Source organism: Gopherus flavomarginatus, chromosome 1 (assembly GCF_025201925.1).
Source record: "Gopherus flavomarginatus isolate rGopFla2 chromosome 1, rGopFla2.mat.asm, whole genome shotgun sequence".
Taxonomy (NCBI): domain Eukaryota; kingdom Metazoa; phylum Chordata; order Testudines; family Testudinidae; genus Gopherus; species Gopherus flavomarginatus.
In genome coordinates this window covers 108,851,933-108,872,381 of record NC_066617.1, presented here as the reverse complement: position 1 = coordinate 108,872,381, position 20,449 = coordinate 108,851,933, and the positions used below count along the sequence as shown (strand labels likewise).

The following is a 20,449-nucleotide window of genomic DNA, read 5'->3' as shown; positions in this document are numbered from 1 at the left end:
GCCCTATTCCCACCATCACCAAGGTTCTAATTCAAAATCAAGAACCCAATGGCAGAGACTCAAATGCTGTTCACTACATAACTCTCATTTGCTGCTATGAGACACTTCAGCACCCACAAGGCCTGACCCAAAGCCCACTGAAGTCTTCTGATGGATGAGGGCCATAGGGAAGATACAAGAGTACTTACAGCACTGGGACGGCCCCCAGTTTGAGCCAAAGGAGTTAAATTACAAATCCCATGATGATTAGTTTGGAACCATTTGTCATATTCATTCAGTTCTAGTTGTTCTGCAATCAGCTGAAAATGCTGACTAATGGTAGTTACTACACATCAGCCCTAACACCTACTATATTCTTCACTGTATCACCTCACTTTCCCCCATTTTTCACTTAACTCCTTACCGAAGTTCATGCATACGGTATCAACTAACAGAGCCAATCAGCAGAGATTCATCTTCTCTGACAGGGTAGCATAATGAAAACACCCATTATATTAAGTGTATAGGAATAAAGACTTAAGAGTAAGTTTTAATATTCAGTTGATTCTCCAATGCTCTAGTAACTATAATATTTCAAGTTAGCCTTACCACTGAGGCTGCCATTCTGTCATATCTCAAAAGCTAAGCAGGCCTGAGCCTGGACCTATGCTAAGAATGAGAGATGTTCATGGGCAAATAAAAGTGGGATTTTCTAATGTCCTCTGCACACTAGCCTAAACTCTGTTCCCATTGAAGTCAATATTAAAACTTCCATTGGCTTCAGTGCTGAATGCTTCTGAAATCCTACCTCAGAATGCAGCAGGAAGTAGTAATGGTGATTTTGGGAAGTGATGTTCTTCTCTCCCCATCTATTCTGAACCAACACCTTTGAGTAGCATTAGGGGGCACTGTGTTGCTGGAGATGCTCTCTTTCTGAAGGGACAAATATCCTTGAACACTTGTGGTCACTAAAAATCCTACTACACTTTTCACCAGAGCAAAATGGTTGGCACCAGCATCCTGGATAAATTCCAATTAGGTGAACCCTCCCCCCCTCCCCAGTAGTTTGCACTCAATAGGAGATTCTTCACTTTGTATCCTGAATGGTTGCAATGCGTTTCTTCGACTGCAGAAGTGGAAATGTTGCAACAAGTAAATGTTTGTAAATGGTTTTATGAATGTTACACACTTTGGGAATGTTTGATAAAATGTCCTCTATAAATATTCGTTACCAAGTTATCTGGTATCACTTTAATAAGGGTCACACAGTTTAATACCTCCGCTACCAATCAACCCATAAGTTTGTTTGCTATTTCACTATTGTAAGTGTCGGAATCATCCATAGCTGATAACCCTTTAATTGTTTTAAAGTTTGACAACAAAGCTGCATCTTTTAAACTGCCACAGATGTTGGCTTAATTCACAACTCCATCTGCTGTTTTCCTGTTTCCAATGCTCAATAATTTCCCGCTTTATTACTATTTCAATGTTTTCTTTTAACTACAGAACCACACTTCATCTAGGTCTGTCTTTTAAATCCAGAACAAGGTTAATGTATTGCTGTATATAATGATACTTTGTTTTGTATACCAATAGAAGGAAAAACAAGATCGTATTCTATGGTAAAACTAGTTATTGCTCTCAAATTATACACATCACAGACACTCAAAAATAAACAGCCTGACAGAGAAAAACCGTAAGGAAATGGCCAGTGGAACATGACACAGGAGTGCCACAAATAGAGCTCCACAGGAAACTTGACAAGGTCCTCAGTCTCTTTTCCATCCTCTCTTGATTCTCATTTCACTGAAACTTTGCTATGTAACTACCAACAGCAGCCACAAGACTAAAACAACACGAAACCAAAAAACCCACATTAAATTTTCATAAAGGTTTAGCATACATAAGCTGAAGAAAATCTTCACTTCATCAATTCAAACATAATGATCAAGGCAAAAGGGAGGAGTAGTGTGAACATTAACCTCCAGTTATGGAACAAGAAGAACTGAAAACTGAATAGGCTTAGCCATTCCAAGAAAAATAATTGCTTTAAATGTGAAATAAGGCATCAGTAACCAACATACAAAACCAAAACTAAATACTGCAGCCCTGCAAGCTACATAGGCAGAGACCGTTAGCATGCTGTTCTAGAGTAAGTGCCCTAAAGTCACTTTTCTCTCCGTTCTGTTCTGGGGAGTGACTCTTTAAAGAGGCATTGTCGGGTTCCATGTTTTCTGTTCCTCAGTCAATTCCATATATCTGTAAACTCACCCTGGGATCTGAAAGTCAGAATGGATGTTCTCTAGCTAGCACATTATCAACAGCAGCAACGAAAGATCTGTGGGCCAAATTCAAACCTCATTCACATCTCTGCAATACGATGGTTTTCAGAGGAGTTGCACTGGTGTAAGGGGGATAGAAAATGGATCAACTACTGGAACTCAAGCCTGATCTACACTCAACAATTAGATCAACCTAGCTATGTCACTCTGGGCTGTGGAAAATTTTGTGCCCTATGCAATGTAGTTAGGTCACCCTAACTCCCGGTGTAGATGGAGTTCTTCCATTGACCTAGATACTGCCTCTCGGAGAAGTGGATTAAATACATTGATTGAAAACCTTTTCTGTTTGTAACATAGCTATACTCAATTATTCTATTGACATGTGAGCAGCAGCAGAATCCACTTCACTCTAGCAGAGCTGTATTGGTTCTACAGTGTTACAAGGAGAAAAAAGTAACACAAAAATAAAACACACCCTTACTTCTGACACTGAAGCAAGATCTGACTGAATGTACATGAGGACCAGATTTGCTGAGCATGAATTTTTAGTCATTTTTCTGACATAAACTGCATTTCAAAGAATGTTCTGCATGGACAGGGGAGATCAGGCACAGGAGACAGCAGCCAAATCATCTCCATGCTTCCAAACAATAGAACTGCTTTGAGAATTTTCTTTTTTTAATTTAGGTTTCCCCTTCTTCCCTCAAGCTTTAATCTCTAGCCACATTGGAACATGTGAATATCAAGAGGCTGGTGATAGTGACATACATAATCTCCTTTTTCGCTTTACTTTTAGTATAAAAAGTACTAGAAAGAGGCAAAAGATGCCAAAGACACAGGGCTGACAAGACTTTCAAAAATGGGAGCCTAAAGTTATGTTCTTCTGTCCATACTTAAGACACCTAAATATGGACATAGGAGCACAACTTCTGGGGCTTATTTTCAAATAAGTCTTGGTCCGAATGTAGAATTAAAAAAATGAGCACCCTGGGTGAAGCTGCCACCCTCCAAAAGCTGGATATGAAGCCTTGCTGCAAACTGCCCTGAGTCTGGAGCAAGAGGATTGGTCTTTAAAATATCTCCTCTGACCTGAAGTTCAGATTTTAAACACTTCCTGCTATTAAGCCTATCTGTCCACCAACGTTCCCTTTTCTGAATCACATGGTCACAGAAGCTATGCAGTGTTTCCTAAGCGAAACTATCTTTGAAACTATCACTGGACTATTAGTATAATCTCCTTGTGAATTATGTTTTATCACAGGGAAGCATGGGACACACGACATCTTCCATGTGATCAATTACATAAAGCGTAGGTCTAAAATATTTCAATTAGTTCCAACAACTAAATATCAAATAGGCTAGAGGTCAGCACATTGACTATGATAAAAAATACCTAGCTTTCATTCTGTAAGCTTCTTTCTTTCACCTGTATATTCCACATTGACCACTGACTACACAAATAATAATTCACAGAAAATTGTGAACGGTCATGAGAGCTTGTAGGTTTCTACAAAGTGGAATGGTATAACCATGGAATTAAAATATAAATATTGGTAACACTGCTTTTTGTGCATGTACATACTAGCCAAGTGATCAATGGGATTGACGAGATTCATTAACTTATACTTTTTAATGAACTCTTTGTTCTTCCATAAAGCTGTAATACAACAGTACAATAAAAAGGACAATTGACCAAATCAGATACCTAGCTGGCCAAAGTAACCAATTTCTCTCATCCTGAAACTCACTCTGTTTTCCTTTTCAGAAAAAAATTAACATGGTTTGGTTTCCTTTTTAAAGGTGACTAAAAACATTAAAATTTGCTGGTAAATTAGTACTGGATCATTTGCCTGGATTCTAAAGAGGCAATACACATCTTGGCCCATATGTTTCAGACAGTGCTCTTTTCTTGCAGCACACGAACCACCTAAATCTTCAACAATTCAGCAGTTGCAGAAAATCTGCACACAACCCCTCTGTGTTACAGCCACTCTCTTGATTGAAGCATTGCGCATCTTACATGAAGGGTTTTAAATGGCATTGAGAGACAGAGGACCATACACAGATGGTGAATAGCAAATAAGGTCTCAGGCAGGTCTGAGAGCGGTACTCGGGCACAAAACGGTTAAATGAGTTTACATTGATTGTACTTCTCTATGAACGCTTCAGGTCTTAAAGAGGAACTTTCATACTAGAGAAAACTTATCAGACTAACTTAAATCCTTTACCTTTCTCAAGTTGTTCACAGTGTTTAAACTGGGAAGAAAAAGTGCTTATTTCCCCACCCCTAAAAGTGATCATACACTCCAGCGTTCTCTCCACATACTGCCGTGAGAGTATGGCATAAATCACCTACCCTCCCATTCATTGCAGTGCTATTCTTCCATAATTCTTACCTAAGTTGGCTGGTTACAGTATTTGTATTTAATAAAGATTTTACACCCAACAGCCCATGTTCTCCTGGAGTGAACTCATAACACTATTTTCACGATTGCACAATGTATCAATGATTATGTATTAATAGCACAATGTATTAATGATACCATAAGTGGAGTGATATCAGAAGCACAGTAATCAGACTTCACTTCAGGTTCTAGTAAGAGAATCTGGGCTGTGAGGGAGGAAATTTTTAATGAAACACCCGATAAATCGTCTTCAGTAATATCAAAACATACAAATACTGACCCAAGTACATTTCTCACCCTGCTAATGCTCGTTTTTCAAATTTGCTTCAGTGTGAAAGTCTCTCTTTAAAGCATCCACAGGGTTTGCTTTTACAAACCTTTGTATAAAACCAATGTTTCATCCATTATGTTTGTACCAAGGATGACATGTTACACACTAAGTCAAAAGGTTTCAGAGTAGCAGCTGTGTTAGCCTGTATCAGCAAAAAGAACAGGAGTACTTGTGGCACCTTAGAGACTAACAAAAGATGCTCAAATAAATCTGTTAGTCTCTAAGGTGCCAAAAGTACTCCTGTTCTTTTTACTAAGTCAAAAGGTAAATCTTGAAGAATATCATATTAAAATATTTAAAAAATATAAAAATTCAGTGACCTGATGGCTCTGCTGGTCACAACCAGCATCAGGATTAAATTCAGTATCTCAGTCTGGGCTCATGAAGGCTTGGTGCACTGGCTGGGGGATTGATTATAAACCTCAGAATTTCACTTAGACTGTCCTGGTATGTTAAGTGTCTCACTGTGTCTCATATGCCCTATTGATGAAGTTGGGTCAATAAAGGTGTAACCTTCTTCCTGATATCTGAGGCAATATGAATTCCTTTTCAATGCTAATGAGCAACCAGTTGCTCAGTCCGCAGCTGCCAAATTTTGGTGATTGTGACAATAAGAGAAATTAACATACAGGTGTCAGGAAGTAGGATGCAGAGTTTCTTTTCTTTTACTTTCACTTCCACCACATTGTGAATCAATTCCCACTCTAGTAGTTGAACTCTGTCTTGTAATACGAGTGCGTAGCCTCATAGTTACCCTACCATAACAATGCTATCTGTGCATATTACACCAACGCTGATTCAAGAATCAGCCAAGTACGGTATCTATATGAGGCAGACTCAGACATACCCCAAAGCCACCTGCCTGATGACCCTTTCGTGGTCCATAGTTCAGACAATTCATTAATACCGTTGGGTTCTGTGTTTGAAAATCCCAACTCCTAGTATCAAGTAGTCAAGAACATCACTGTCTCAGTGTGAGACTGCTAAGCTTAGTTACACACTGACCAATATTAACTTACACTTTTTCTATGCCACCGTTTTAGTTTTAATTCGATGCAAGTTAAAAATAAAAATATTCCAACAAATCAAAACTTAATTAGAATTTTCACTTGTATTATGCAGCTTACAATTGTGCAATGGCCAAATATTAGTAAACTCATAGCTAAATGTAAATTAAACTCTGGAAAAATAATGACAGATACTCCAAGAAATGTACCACCATTACCTTGCCCCTTCATCCAGGGGGACAGTAGGAACAGATAAAAATAAAATAACTGTCTCAAACAACAAATCTAAGCTTATGGTTAATATTCTAAATGTCTTTGCCCCAAGTTTTATCTTTTGTGAGATTCAGTTTCACTAGATGTGACTGAGATCCCAACGTACACTGTTGTTTATGGTAATTTATAACTAGAGCTGGTGATCCTGCATCACCCAGGCTGGCTTGCTTTCTGGCCACACCACAAACTACAGGTTACTATATTTTATCCCTGGTCTTGTGAAAGCATATAGTATGAGAGTATTTATGTTTAGAAGACAAACACACATACTTATGCTCAAAAATTCAATTATGACTAAGCATTCTCATCTAGATTTCAATGTATTTTTAACAAAATAAATATCCAGCCTTTTCTTTTTGGACATTTTGCTTTCCCACTCTGAATGAATTTCCATATATATTCTTCAATTTAAAAAGGCCATGATTTTACTTTGCAAACATGAAGATGAAGGGACACTTCAAGCTTCAGCACCAGAAGAAAAACAGAGAGGAGTGCAGAGAGTAGCTCCATTTGAGCTATAACAACTATTGTTCTGGTTTGAGACAAGTAGCTCAGAAATCCTTTTTTTTTTTCTGTTTTCTACGAAGTCTTACTGCTATTGTCATTAAGGTGATTTCCTATGCTGGATCACATCTTCAATTTCTCTGACCTTATATCATTTGTAATCCTGCAAAGCAGTAACACGAGCCACTTCACTAAAAACACTGGAGAGGTTAGAATTCTTGTAATTGCTCATCAAATGTTAATTCAGTCCATCTTGCTGGTAACAGGAAAGCTTTGCCTTTTTCTTTAAGCCAGGCATCTCACCATCTACTATGCTTGGTTGGAGGGTTGTGTGCGCGCATGTGGTTTTTTTAGGGTTAGCTTTTGACGGGAAGTTTTGTTTTGTTCATTAGATCAAACCAAAGAGGGACACAGTAAATGCTAACAGATTAAGCCCAATAGCCAGCTCTGACATTACCACTTTGGCCTCTCTATCCCTGCCTCTATACAAATCTCTCGCTCTTCTTTTGTTGCTGGTCTTTTCTGATGTGTAATCTCTGGCGCTGTGGAAGTTCACTCTGATGACAGAAGAAAAACGTTGCTGATTTCCTTTGATTCTTGCTTCCATAGGAAGCAGATACCTGGCAGATTTGCAAGAGCATGACAAATCAGCTGTGAAAGTTCTGCACTGTTGTCTGTTTCTGTGAGAGTCGCAGAAGCTCCTCTCTAATTGCTTTTATGAGAGATGCTGAGGAATGACCAGTTTGGAGGTCCTCATTGGAACTGGTGGTGTAGCAGAGCCCCTGTCCCTGAAGGCTGCTGTGTGGAAGATGAGCAGGTGGTGCTGAGGGCTGTCTGGCTGAAGTCCTCTGCATCTGGAATACTGGTGAAGAGGAATATTCTTGATGTCCATGCATATGTGTCTGCAAAATGCAAAAAAAAAGAAAAAGAAAAGAAAGTTATTGTTCTTCCTATTCAAAATAAGATGAGCTTAAGAAAGGAGAAAGACAAAAGGCAGAGAAGAGTGAAAAAGCAGCATGGAGATATGTCTAACCCCTGCTAGTTCCCTACAGCGTGAATGGATGATTGCGCTTGTGAGGCACAAAACAAATAAGTTGCTGGCCTGTCCCAAGTTCAGGAATTTTCATATTCTCTTCTAAGGTTTACAAAAACTGGCCATTCTCTAATGTCTGATGTTTAAATACAGGAAAGATGGGAGAAAGTCACGAAGGACTGTCTTGTAGATAAGGCACTGAACTGGACTTGATTTAATTCCTCACTCTGCCATCAACTTCCTCTTGGCCCTTAGGCAAGTCACTTAATCTCTCTGCACTTCAGTTCCCGATATTATCTGTAAAAGGGGAATGCCACTACTTCCCCTTCCCCACTCATTTCTGTCTTGTCTATTCAGATTGTGCACTCTCCAGGGCAGGAACTGTCACCATGTGTTTGGACAGTACTGAGACCAATAGGGTCCCAAATTAGTAAAAGCAGAACTAGAAGAAAGACTCAACATGAAAAATTTCATTTTTCCGCTCTCTAGAGTTGTTTGAGCTACACAGTTTCAGAAACATTGCCTTGGTGTAGGGCCCAGTTGTCCCAAATTAACAAGGAATACACTCTGTTTTTGTTCCCTAGTTCTATTTGCTTAAGAAGCAAAAGAGGGTCTTAGTTTAAGTGGGGGAGGAAAAGAGGGGATCCTAGTGAAGAAAACTGTATTCACTAAGCAAAATAATGAATTCTCTGTAGTCTCTTAACAGCTCTCATACTGTGAATGGGGAAATCTGGCAAAGTAGTTGAAACTAGTAATGGATGACAACTAAGGAACAGGCTTGGGATTTTTGTTAAAATGACAATCTTGAAATCACAGTCATCCCCATAATATGTAGGATGCTCTCTTGCATAGCTCATGTACAGTGCAGCTGGGGTTTTTTGGAAAAGGAGCTTTGATAGGAAAATGAAAGGATTTATGCTGGATAAAGTAGGGCTCTTTTTTTTCCTTTCTTTTGTTATAAGTGGTATCCCATCTTGCTTGTGAGAAAGAAACAATTTCAGTTATTAGAAAGAAATGAATTGCTGCTCTGATTTTTCAAAATAGAGGCATTCTGGCCAAATGCACTCAAATAATTCTTACCTGCAGTCTTTGGTTAGCAGACCTGACAGGTAGTCTAATTCTATATTGAAGAGGAACAGGGTTCTATGGTCCCAATAGAAAAAAGCAAACAAACTCCGTTTGACACTGAGGTTTTACTAGAAAATTGAGCTATTTTCAGAGTATATTGACATTAGAAGTCACTATACGATTCAGCTTCTTCTCTAGTAAAACACAGTCAATCAGTATGGCAGGAATGGTTTCTTGGTGGAAGTAAAAGAGAATGTTTGCTGACTGTGGCTGTTGATTGTTTTGGTTTAAAAGTTGCCTCAATGGTTTTTAATATCTTATTAAAGGCACAAGAAGCTACTTTAGGGCTCTCATAGCAGATATCAGATTGGTAAACAAATCTGAGGCTATAAAAACTGACACATACTAGCTCACAATGCCACCAATAAGATGGATTATGACAACCAGCTGAAGATGGTCCACCCGTAAAAAGGCACAAGGATTTATGAAAGTCGTTTTAGTCTATTATTTTTTCCCTTTCTTATCAAAACAAAGATGTTTTCTACCTTGCAGATACATATCAAAATAACATATACTGCTAAAAAGTGTTTACCCTACTTCACTGATGCTTTCTCAGTGAGAATTCTTTCTTCCTTCATAATACGCTCTATTTTGACACAGAAAGAGTGACAGTGATGGCTGTATTTTTGAGTGTAGTATTTTACTGTTTCCTAAAAGAAATATTATAACTTGTTCTAGCTATCCAAATCCCTCTAAAGTCAGTCAATGGAAAGCCTCCCACTGACTTCAAAGGAGTCTGGATCAAGCCTTCTTGGATTAGTTTAGTGGAAGGGTAGGGGGAAGTGTAGTGACCTGCTTGTTGATTTTGGGTCAGGAAGCAAAACTGAAGACTCATATCTTAGCATATTCCAGAGAAAATCTGAGAGTGCAGACTGTGGGAAGCAGAGGTAAGAATCCTGCAAGGTAATAGAGTCCATCACAGGAACATGAAAAAATCAGAAACCATCTGTGTCAACTAGGGAAGAAAATATTCTAGTTCTAACCTTCCTTACTGGGGCAGATAATGTCAGAAATGTGTTCATATGAGAGAGAGTGAGCGAGCGAGTGAGAGAGCCGGAAGAATGTTGGTGAAAGGGTCCCAAGCATCCAAGAAACATTACACCTGAGGAACGTGATCATAACAAATAAAACTTTTTAACATGTCCAGGTGTCATCTTTCCCAAGAGTAGAATTGCAAAGATCTGAACTAGTGAAAGACATTAGTCTGTGAAAATGCAATAGAAAAAACTTCCTTTCTGTTACAGGAAACTGTCAGATTAGGGCACGGATTCAGCATTTTTTTTCTCTTTTTCCATTTAATTACCTTTTGTAAGAAGGAGGGAAAGAACGATTGTCCCACTGGAGAGGCAGAATAGGCATTCTGGTGGGCTCTGTGACAAGCAACAGAACCTATGTTCTGTAGGATTTTAGTCAATGTTATAATCTGCACAATTTTTTTTTTTAGCAAACTGAGAAAAACTCATTAGCATCTGCATACAAACTGTAGCAATCAGAAAGGAAAAAGAGCAGAGAACATAAGTAAATTGCTACTACAGTTGACTAAAGGAGACGATGTTTGCTGAAACCACATTAGAGCGATGCATGCCTATTTGAAATGGTAACAAGAGCTGCTAACTTAAAATAAGGGCAATAAAATCCTTTGAAATGGGTCTAGAAGCCTTGAAATGCTCGCTAACCACCCAGACTGATGGGCAAAAATGAAGAGACCATCTATCAAGGAAAAAATAATTTAATGAAATGTATGATAACACAGAGATAACATTGGAAGAGTGTGTATGATAGGTATTGATGTCTGAAAAAAAAAACTGTTTACTTGGCATCTTGCAAAATGGGGCTCTGATCCTAACCAGAGTTTGAGAAATACTGTAATACAAGTAATAAAATAGTAATAATGATATAATATTCCATATGCACTTGAGAAAAAAGCCCTAAAGCCCTATAAAACTAAAGTCACTTGAGCTGCCTGAGGAAAGGGCTGAAGGACGAATTATGAGAGCTGACAACCAACACTGACCCCCGAGATGCCACTCGAAGAGGCATGCAACAGAGCCTGTAAGATCTCTCCGCTGAGTGCTGGTCTAGGTGTAAAAGAGCATTAGGATGCTTATGCTGACAAGAATAGAATGAGTTACTTGGATACCACATTCCTAAGCATGGAACAGGGATACAGATATCTAGCTATATTAGGCAGACAGACCATTTTGGCCTCATTAGCTATGTGTTGTATAGTATGAGGAGAGTCATATTTATACCCTGTCTGATTTTCAGAGGTACTGAGTGCCCATAATTCCAACTGACGTTAAGAGGAAGTGCTCCACAGCTCTGAGAAATCAGGGCCCGATCCTGCTTAATTTTGTTTTTGTTGAGCCTCTCAATATTTTTATTAAATACACATGGAATATGGATAGTGGTGATTGCTAGTAGGGATAAATGCTGCTGGAAGTACACAAAGGGAGGAAATTCTCTTCCTCAGGGAGGGGACGAATTTGAACAGATGTGACAACTTAAGCGTGCGGAGGAAAGCCAGAGCATAAAGGGGTTATCTCCAAAAGGGTATTACGAGGAAGCTGGCATAGGCCAGTATGGGTAGGGATAGTTTAAAGACCAAGTGCATGAAACGCTGGTGACAGGTATCCACATCTTTTCTGAGAAAAATAATACAGTAGCCGAAACATCACAACACTTATGGTTTAATTGGAAATTCCATCTTCTGGAAGCAGTATTCTGTCAAATCATGGTGTCTGTCTGGTAGTATAAGTAAACGAATAGATATGTTGCTGACAGGCGAAAGGAAAACCCCTTGTCCAGAAATATCTCTACTGCAGTACACGATGCGTCTAATGCTACATTCAGTACCCAGATTCTCTGTCCATATGAACTAGCACAGCTCCCTAGAAGTAATTGAGCTGTGCCAATGCATGCCACCAGAGAACCTGGGCCATTTACTTCAATGCTTTCTAACTGCAATTATCTCAAATTAAAGAAGTGCATGGAAAGCAGACTCGACCTCTGCTGGAGCTCCAGGGTAGAAGTGGTGAACTATAACCAGAACACAGTGGTTAAAGGCCTTGAGTGAGGAAGCGGTTAGGGAAGAATGAGTGAGAGGTTAGAGAAGCGGAGGTGAAAGAATAGCAAGCAGGACAGGTTAGAAGAACTAGTGAAGGTTGGAAGAATAAGTGGAGGTCGTCAGAAAAAGCAAGTGAAAGAATCATCGGAAGAAATTCCAAACAGCAACAAAGGTAAAAACTGAACATATCACTGCTTCAGAAACTATTTAAATGTGAAACACAGTACTCACTGCATCTCTCCTAGCATATTCATCCTCTCCACGATACTGGGGCCACCCTGGTCCCCCCGGCTGGCCATGCCCTGCTCTGACTGAGGCAATCTCCACTTGCTGCGCTCCGGTTCTGCTAGCAATTCCCACCTGAGTGAGGTGCTGTATCTGAGAACCTTAAAAGCAAATATTGGTTTTTCATCTTTATATACAGTAAGCTTGCAGGGCAGACAAATGACAAAAAGCTAACACATAAATTTTGGGCGGGGTTGGGAGGCAGGAAGAAAAAGAAGCTTAGTTTTTGTTTAACACACTAATCAGGATCAGCAGAGAGAAGAATACCAATGCAGATTGGAGAACGAGAAAACCATTTTACTCTGGTGCAGCTCACTCGAAATTCGGTCTTTTTCATTACCTTTAACTGATAACAAACATTGCACGTACATGCCCATCAGACACAGAATGTACACCTCAGGTGTATGCCAGTCATTAAAACAAAGGCTATAGAAAGCCCTTACAATTTTAAATGCTAGTGATCTGGCAGCAAAGAGGAGACATTCGCTATTGCACCAACAAACCCGAAAGACCCTAAGTCTGCACACTGTTCTCTGTTTCATCCCTCAGAGCCACAACATGAATGGCTATCCCTGTATATGGTTTTTCCTGCTTTAGTTTGTGCTTAAAGATTAAACAGTACCGACATTAATCAACGGGAAGGCCAGTACACAGCTTACTTCCTTTATTAACTAAGCCTGGAACCTAAATCCACTCCTTTCCCACTGCTTTCTACTGAATGCCAGGAGAGCCACTATCATTAATTACAAGAGACACATTTAGCAACATACCAACTTTACTTTTCAACAAATTTTCTCTTATGATGGGACAAAATTTTTCTGTAAATACAGTAGGAGCGAAATAACTTTAAAGATCTGCAGATGCCTCACTGAAAACTTTGAAAAACAGGAGTTGTCGATACTCAGTGACTGTGTTTTGTGTGCGTGTGTGTGTGTGTGTGTGTGTGTGTGTGTGTGTAGTGGGGGAGGCACATACACAAGTTGCCTAACTTACATGTAATATTTACTTTACTCTTCTTTCCTTAAAATAAATTTTAAAAAAATTATAAAACTGATATTTAGTTATTGTATCTTCCTTAATTGAAGGATAAAAACTGGTTATTTGAGTTCACCAGAACCAAAAACCCACAGCTGACCAACCATAGACACTTAAGGAACAGTATACATAATATATTAAATCATCTATGAAATAGTGATCCCTTTCACCACCATCACTTTGCACAATTATAGGGAGAGGACAGCTGCAGGCCCAAGTTAATTCTCTGGACTACAACATGGACGTGTCTAATTTAGAAATTCTTGAGCACACCTATATTTTCAGTATTTTAATTCTCTCTCTTTTGGAAGAAAGTTAATAGAGAAATTTACATGAGAACAGAATCTTTATGTCTTAAGAGTTCATCATCTCCTGCCATTTAAACCCAATGTGAAGTTAGAACCTTGTTTGCTATGGAAATTGTCTCACAGTCAGGGAAGATGATTTCATGTGGTACGGCAGAAAATAGATAGACTCTTCAGATACTGTTTTTATGCAAACATCCCTAGTAAGAAAAAAGAAAAAAAATGCAAGATAAATAGGCAAAATTTTTCTGAATGGAATGTTTTCTCCAGAAGGCACCAGTTACTATTTAATTTACCACAAAGGAAATACTGCGGTCACCTGTGAAAAGTCAACATTCACTGAACTCTTTTTGAAATGCTGAAGTTATTTCCTATGCTAAGGCTGTCTTTTCACTACCCAAAAAAGGGGGGTTTTAACCACAGGATAACTAATACACATTAGCTATCCCACTGAAAAAGCCTAGTGGCACTGTAGTTTTTTTTACCATGAGGCAGCGAGGCTCAGGCCTGGGTGTAGTGATGACCTTGCCTTGCGAGCTAGCAGTAAAAACTTCAGTGCCCTGTCTCCACTAGAATTTTATAGGAGGACAGCTAGTAATAGTTAGTTGGCAGTGAAAACAAAGCCTAAGTTTGGAGTGTACCATGGACGGTGACCAGATGTTGTCCCAATTTTATAAGGACTGTCCCGATATTAGAGTCTCTCTCTTACACCAGACCCTATTATCCCCCACCCCAATTTTGCACACTTGCTATCTGGTCACCATAATACCACTTGATGGCAAAGGATGACTTTTAATAGGGACGACTATATACGGAACATATCTGAAAAAGGTGTAATATTCCAGTGCATGTTCAGTATAAACCAAAATTACCTGCAGTGCTTCCAACTGGTCGTGGCCGTGCCACCGATGGCATTTCTTCTGGGTATAGCCCTCTAGAGGAATACTGAACATCGGCTTGTTGCTGGTCTGGGTGCATTAACTCTACAGACTGAAGGAAACCCGGGCCAAAACTTTGCCTGTTGGTAGAGCAACATAAGATTACACTAACTGACCTTTCCACTGTGAAAACATTTACATTTGTCCCTTATACTTAACCCTATTATAATCACTCATTCATAGTTTTACCATAGCTGCTACAAAAAGAATTCAACTACATTACCACAATCCTCTTTCATAACATGCACTTCATAAGAACAGGCTTGTACAAAGACTAACATAGGAGTTTAAAACCAAGTATTTTCATAGATTGGGGTGGCTTCAATGCACTGAGAAGGGTTTGAAAAAAAGAAAGATTTACTTTTCCGCTGAGGAAAACCATCATCACTACTACCTCAAAGCGACCTCGGAACAGGAGATAGTCAAATTCACTACTAATGTAAGCAGGTTCATCTAAATTCATTGACTTCAGTAGAAATGCACCTGCTTAATTTAGGGACCCAAAAACTGCTCTGACAAATGTTGCTGAGTCAGGGGCTTGGATCTAAATCAACAGGGAGAAAGTGCAAAATGTAACGTGTATTTGGCAAACAGAAATACCATTTGGTTTATGGGTACTTCCCCAAGTGTCATGAATATTTGTTGTGTTGAGCTCTAGACATTTTCAAGCATCCTGTGATTATATATGATACATCACACCATGTCATGTTGTGTCGTGACACAGTTCCAGAGGAGGTATGTTAACATCCCTATTTCTTGCAGTGCAATTATTCAAAGGCAGTCTCCACCAATGGTGATAATCATAATTCCACAAATGTTTTCTTACCAAGGGTAGTCTAAGATGACTTAGCATTAATAAAATGTGTCAGATTGACAGCACTGGAGAGGAACTGTTATACCAATGTGCCTCACCCTGAGCTGGAGAGATCACATTTAAGGATTACCTTGATCTCCACTGTCTATCAAACTCTCAGTTTCTCTGCTGAATGTTTCAACATGGTGCCAACCAGTGCTCACTGTGAAAGTGCTCTCTGTGACTCACATTTAACTACACCCTCGATCCTGCAATGAGCTTTGCAGGAACACAGTGCCCAGACTGAGCATTTTACAGGACTGGGGCCCAAGTTCCTATACTATGCTCATCACCCTGGTGTCTGAGCAGCTTTTCCCTAGGAATTGGGCTATTTACTCTCCCTAGGTTTTTATTCCACTCATTAACATGGACCACTAAACAGTCATCTGATTGTATCTCACTCAAGCCACTGCTGACCTGGGGGGCATTTGTACCAGTGACCTACATACGAAAGGCTCAGAGGACTGCATGACTCAGAAATGGGATGTGGAACCTAATACAGAGAAACCAGTAATTTAAAATACACTATATTAGTCATTTAGGATACAGCCTAAAGGAAAGAGTTCGGAAGGGTTCAAGAGTAACATTTTTAGTTTGGAACAGCCACACTCTCCCTATCTCCCATGGACTTGTTCCCAATTATCTACTCAGCAGCTCCACAGAAGTGATTTGGAACCAGCTTTCCAAGCATCACGGGACGTTAAAATGAATGGGGTTTAACTATGCCTATTTGGGGTTGTTATCTGGGGACCAGTAAGAATGCAATAGTGAGAGAAGCACTCATACGGTATTTCATGCCTACAGCACCAAATTGCAACCTTATAATCAATAATCTATTAGAATAATTTTAGATGTTTCTTTTCAAAGGAAATATCCTCCCAATATTAAGGCTGAGGGTGTTATTTTTGTGCAACATTATTTTTTGAGTGGGGGGCACAAGTATTTCCATTATTGTTGCTCTTTTTGTAGATGAAAGGAGTTCATGCTTAACAGCTCTCCTCAAGCCTCTCATTATAATAAATGATGGTTTTAGCTACTCTTTACCACTAGTCAGAGGTCCATGACAGATGATGCAAAATGGATATCTGTGTCATTTCCTAGCTATTGCTGGTCCAAATTTGGATCAGACTGACTTTCCAGTCTTGGCTTCTATCTTCCAGACCAGCATTCCACCTGGCCTCTCTAGTTTCAATGGAAAGGTTTCACTTCTAGCGAATTTAATTGGAAAAAATCCCTTTGCAAATCAATTTTTAGATTTAGACATTCTCAGTATGCTCAAGCTCAGTGTACGGCTATTGCACGATGCAACATTCATACCATGATAATGGCTGCTAAGCCCCAGTATCAGCACAGTAGGTAAGTGACCTAACTTTATATGTTTTGCCTCTCTGCCTAGGTTGGTTCCAGCCCATTAAATATGTTGATTGCATTAGTACAGAGAAAAAGGAACAATCTGGTTTCCCAATCACTGTTCCATGCATTGGCTATTTAAGCCACTGGATTGTGACGTTAGTAATGTCTGCCTACTGCAGTGACTTCGAAACACTCCCCTTCCTATTTCTATAGCTTTCTGCATCGTTTCTAGCAGTTTCATTACCTTTGTCTTCAGAAAATGAGTGTAACCTTCTTTACTTGAATATAACACATTGCTTCCCTGATCCAACACAATCTAAACTGAAGCACCCATGGTATTTTATACTGTCTTCAAAGAAACCTGTGCAGGTCAATGAACTTGCAGGTTGTTACTTTAGCCCTCTGGCACTAGCAGGTCCTGAGTTTCCACCAATAACAATGGTGGTATTAATGTTTAACTTAAGGAAATTCAAACTGCCTGTGTCAAGGGGCTCATAGCCTTTTGAAAAAGTAATACACAGTGAAAGTACTGCCTTGTTCAAGGATTTGATAACTAGCTACAGAGCCTTCTACTATTAGGCAGCTTCTCTAAATCTGAGACAGGTTGAGAGTGAATGCAGTTGTTAATAATTGATGCCTAGTGGTGACCTACATACAGTGAGTTGGTGATCTCAGTACAGTTTCTAACATGCTAGTGTCCCAATCACAAAATCATCTTCTCATGTCATGACTGGCCGTATCAGCTAAGATCTCAAAGAGCACATGTGCATGGAGACTTTATTCCCCTCTCCTCTTCTAGAGGTGATCCTTTCAGTCTCAGTCCCATGGGCAGGCAAAAGCCGTCCATCTCCATTCTGCAGATAGCAGACTTCAGTGCCTAGGACTGTCAGCACAGTTCTTCTCCAAGAACTACATTCATTTTAAAAGAAATAAAATAATGAAGTAATACATTATGTATACATCAGACCCTGACTTTCTCTTGGAGCTTTGTCCTGATGAGAATTTGTGCTCTGACATGTCTGTCTCCTAGGTTAGCAGGTGATCTTCCCTTTACTGGGGTAAGCTTTTGGGACTGTAACTTGCTCCCATTTGATATTGTATATTGACAATTTGTGATTATATGGGAATTAAAGGGAAAGCCAAATAGTAAATCTGGAGGTGGGAGGGAAGGGAGGCATTTATCAGTTGTAAACTACAAGGAATGTTTCCCTTATTTATCTACATAGATTGGGATGTTCTCACCTCCTTCTTCGTATGAGACTACCACAGCAGGGCCAAGAGAGCTTACCACAGCAGGGCCAAGAGAGCTAGATCCCCACTGAGTTATAGATGTGGGCCTGCTACCAGGCCTTCTCTGAGAGGTCCCATTTGCTCTGGAATTTACTTCTACTTGGCCCAAAATAAGTTGAATCTCTTAATCTATAGGGCATGAAGGGAAGAGCATTTATTTATAGGGCTTTTCAAGAGGGCAGAGGGAACGGGCAAGAGGGAGTCTTTGGGTGGAGTGAAGTACATTTGGTTGCACTGATTTACTGTTAGTTAATTTAATTTCTTTTATTATTAACATCTGAGATTTGAGCATGGGCAGTATTCCACTATTCATTCAGCATCTGGCACAAACCTTAATCACCCATAACTACCACAGTGCTTTTCCATCAGGCAGAGACTGCAAAGTATGAGCTTCCTGTAGCCCGCTGCTGCACCATGAGCAGAGCACTGAGAGATACGGAAGGGATTATACAGTTCCTTTCATACCTCTTCCAGCACGTGTCCTCAGAATACAGCTAACTTCCCAACTCTGGCATGAGAATTGCAGGGATGTATCCATGAAGTTCTCAAAGGACTGGGGCTTGTATCTCCATTTGCCCAATAAAATAAAGAGTTAACAAGCATGGAGTTTCCATATGTTTAGCCATTGCAAAAGTGGCTGCCCACCAACAGAGAAAGCGTTCTCTCATTGGCATACGGCTTACACATTTTATATGTATGAAACAAAGACAGGAGAAGCAACTTGGTGCAAAGGAGAGTGCACTAGACTGCTATGCAGGACACTTGAGCTCTATTCTGGGCTCCACCTCTTTGTGCTCCGTTTGCCCTCACACCACCCTTTGTCTGTTTAGAATGTAAGCTCATTGGGACAGAGACTGTTTCTTAATACGTGTTTATACCAAAAGTGTCAAATCTACTCAGAGGAGTTTAATTACATGTTTATTTATGGTCCATGGCCAGGATATAAATTCAGGACTTCATGTTCTCCTCAATCCACAGTGCATCTCTCATTGACACCAGTGAGAGAGGTTTGCATAAAGATTAAGGGAAAGATACAGACAGCTCCTATGTAGTAACTAAACTTTTATTTATTAGTTATTTACTCAGCAACTTTTTGAAATATTCAGCATTGTTCATTGAGATACTCAGCTTCCCTTTGGGACGAGGCTACTCCTGCCCTGTGTTTTTCTTCCTTCCCCTCCCTCTCTCCCTCTTTTAAGTCTCTTCCATTCTTCCCTCTGCACTTTCCTCCCTGGAACTTTCAACTCCCATCCTCTTTCCTGTTCCATCTATTAAAATGATCAGCAATGGAACAGTTATTGTTGACAATGACACTTCATCACTGGGCTTTACAAACGTTATTCCAATGAGATTAACAGGGTACACATGCTTGAGTCATTGTTTCAGGCTCTCTGCAGACTCTGGCACTCAATGGTATGCTCCATTCACATTTGGAAGGTTATCTTTGCAGCCATGAAGGCTGGAAATTTATTGTCTTTTAATTAAAACTTGGAATCTACATAATCTGAGTATGTCATGTTGGCCATATAAATACTTAATGCAGGCTGCATCTGACATGTGGGCCATCTGTTTGACACCCTGAGTTTGCACAGTACCTAATAGAGTAGGGTCTCAATCTCAGTAGGGCCTCTTGGAGCTAATGAAATATTAATAGTAATTATAATTCCATGAACAAAAAGGTACCTCTGCAGCAGACCCGGCGCTGTTGGAGGAGTCATTCCAAATTCCACATATCTCTGTTGGAAATAAATGAATAAAAATAAAATCAATAAACTGGAAATTTCAGTCAGTCAGTCTTTTACAGTTTGAATGAGACCCAATTGCCAGGCCTATGTGTGGTCTGACTGCAAGTTTACAGACAAAGATTTACAAATATTTTTTTGTTAAGTGGCACAAGACGACCTGGGAAGTGCAGCTCCAACAGGATAACTAGCTCTTCTATGTTTGCCCATGCTCTTTATGTGGCTTACCCATCTTTTGAAAATATGTTCTCTGACTTGCAGCTCAAGGCACCCTTCAATGTGTATTTAAATATAAATTTTATGGAAAACTGTGCTTTTATTTTACCTTGTGTGAGCGAGGGGAGCCAATGGCACACAGGTAGTGATAGATTTTAATTTATCCCTGTCTAAAATGATGTATTTTGTACAATAGACTTCCAGCTCTATTTACAGTTTCATAAGGAGCATAGTCTAATGGTTAGAGCAGGGGAGGTGGAATCAGGATGTCCTGGTCTCAAATGTTCTAGTGGAAAACTCTGGCTAAATACTTGGAACTTTATCTTTACGGGCTCTAAATAGGTGCTAAGCTAAAACAGACTTCAGAAAAGAAACATTATTCATTTAAATACCAAGACTGATCTGTGAAAGATCACACCTGAA

General features: G+C 39.6%; 1 protein-coding gene across 4 annotated transcripts in view; it reads right to left on the bottom strand.

The window, feature by feature from the left end:
* Positions 1-4,205: 4,205 nt before the first annotated feature.
* Positions 4,206-20,449, bottom strand: part of KIAA1549 (KIAA1549 ortholog) — a 227,224-nt gene continuing 210,980 nt past the window's right edge. For 3 of the 4 annotated variants that reach the window (XM_050945445.1, XM_050945451.1, XM_050945459.1), the window contains 4 exons: positions 19,752-19,804; positions 14,507-14,652; positions 12,241-12,395; positions 4,206-7,683 (listed from right to left, as the gene is read on the bottom strand). In XM_050945445.1, coding sequence (XP_050801402.1) covers positions 7,429-7,683; positions 12,241-12,395; positions 14,507-14,652; positions 19,752-19,804 — 609 coding nt within the window. In that variant the 3' untranslated portion in view covers positions 4,206-7,428. The remainder of the gene's footprint in view (positions 7,684-12,240; positions 12,396-14,506; positions 14,653-19,751; positions 19,805-20,449) is intronic. The other variant, XM_050945455.1, reaches the window with a different exon arrangement.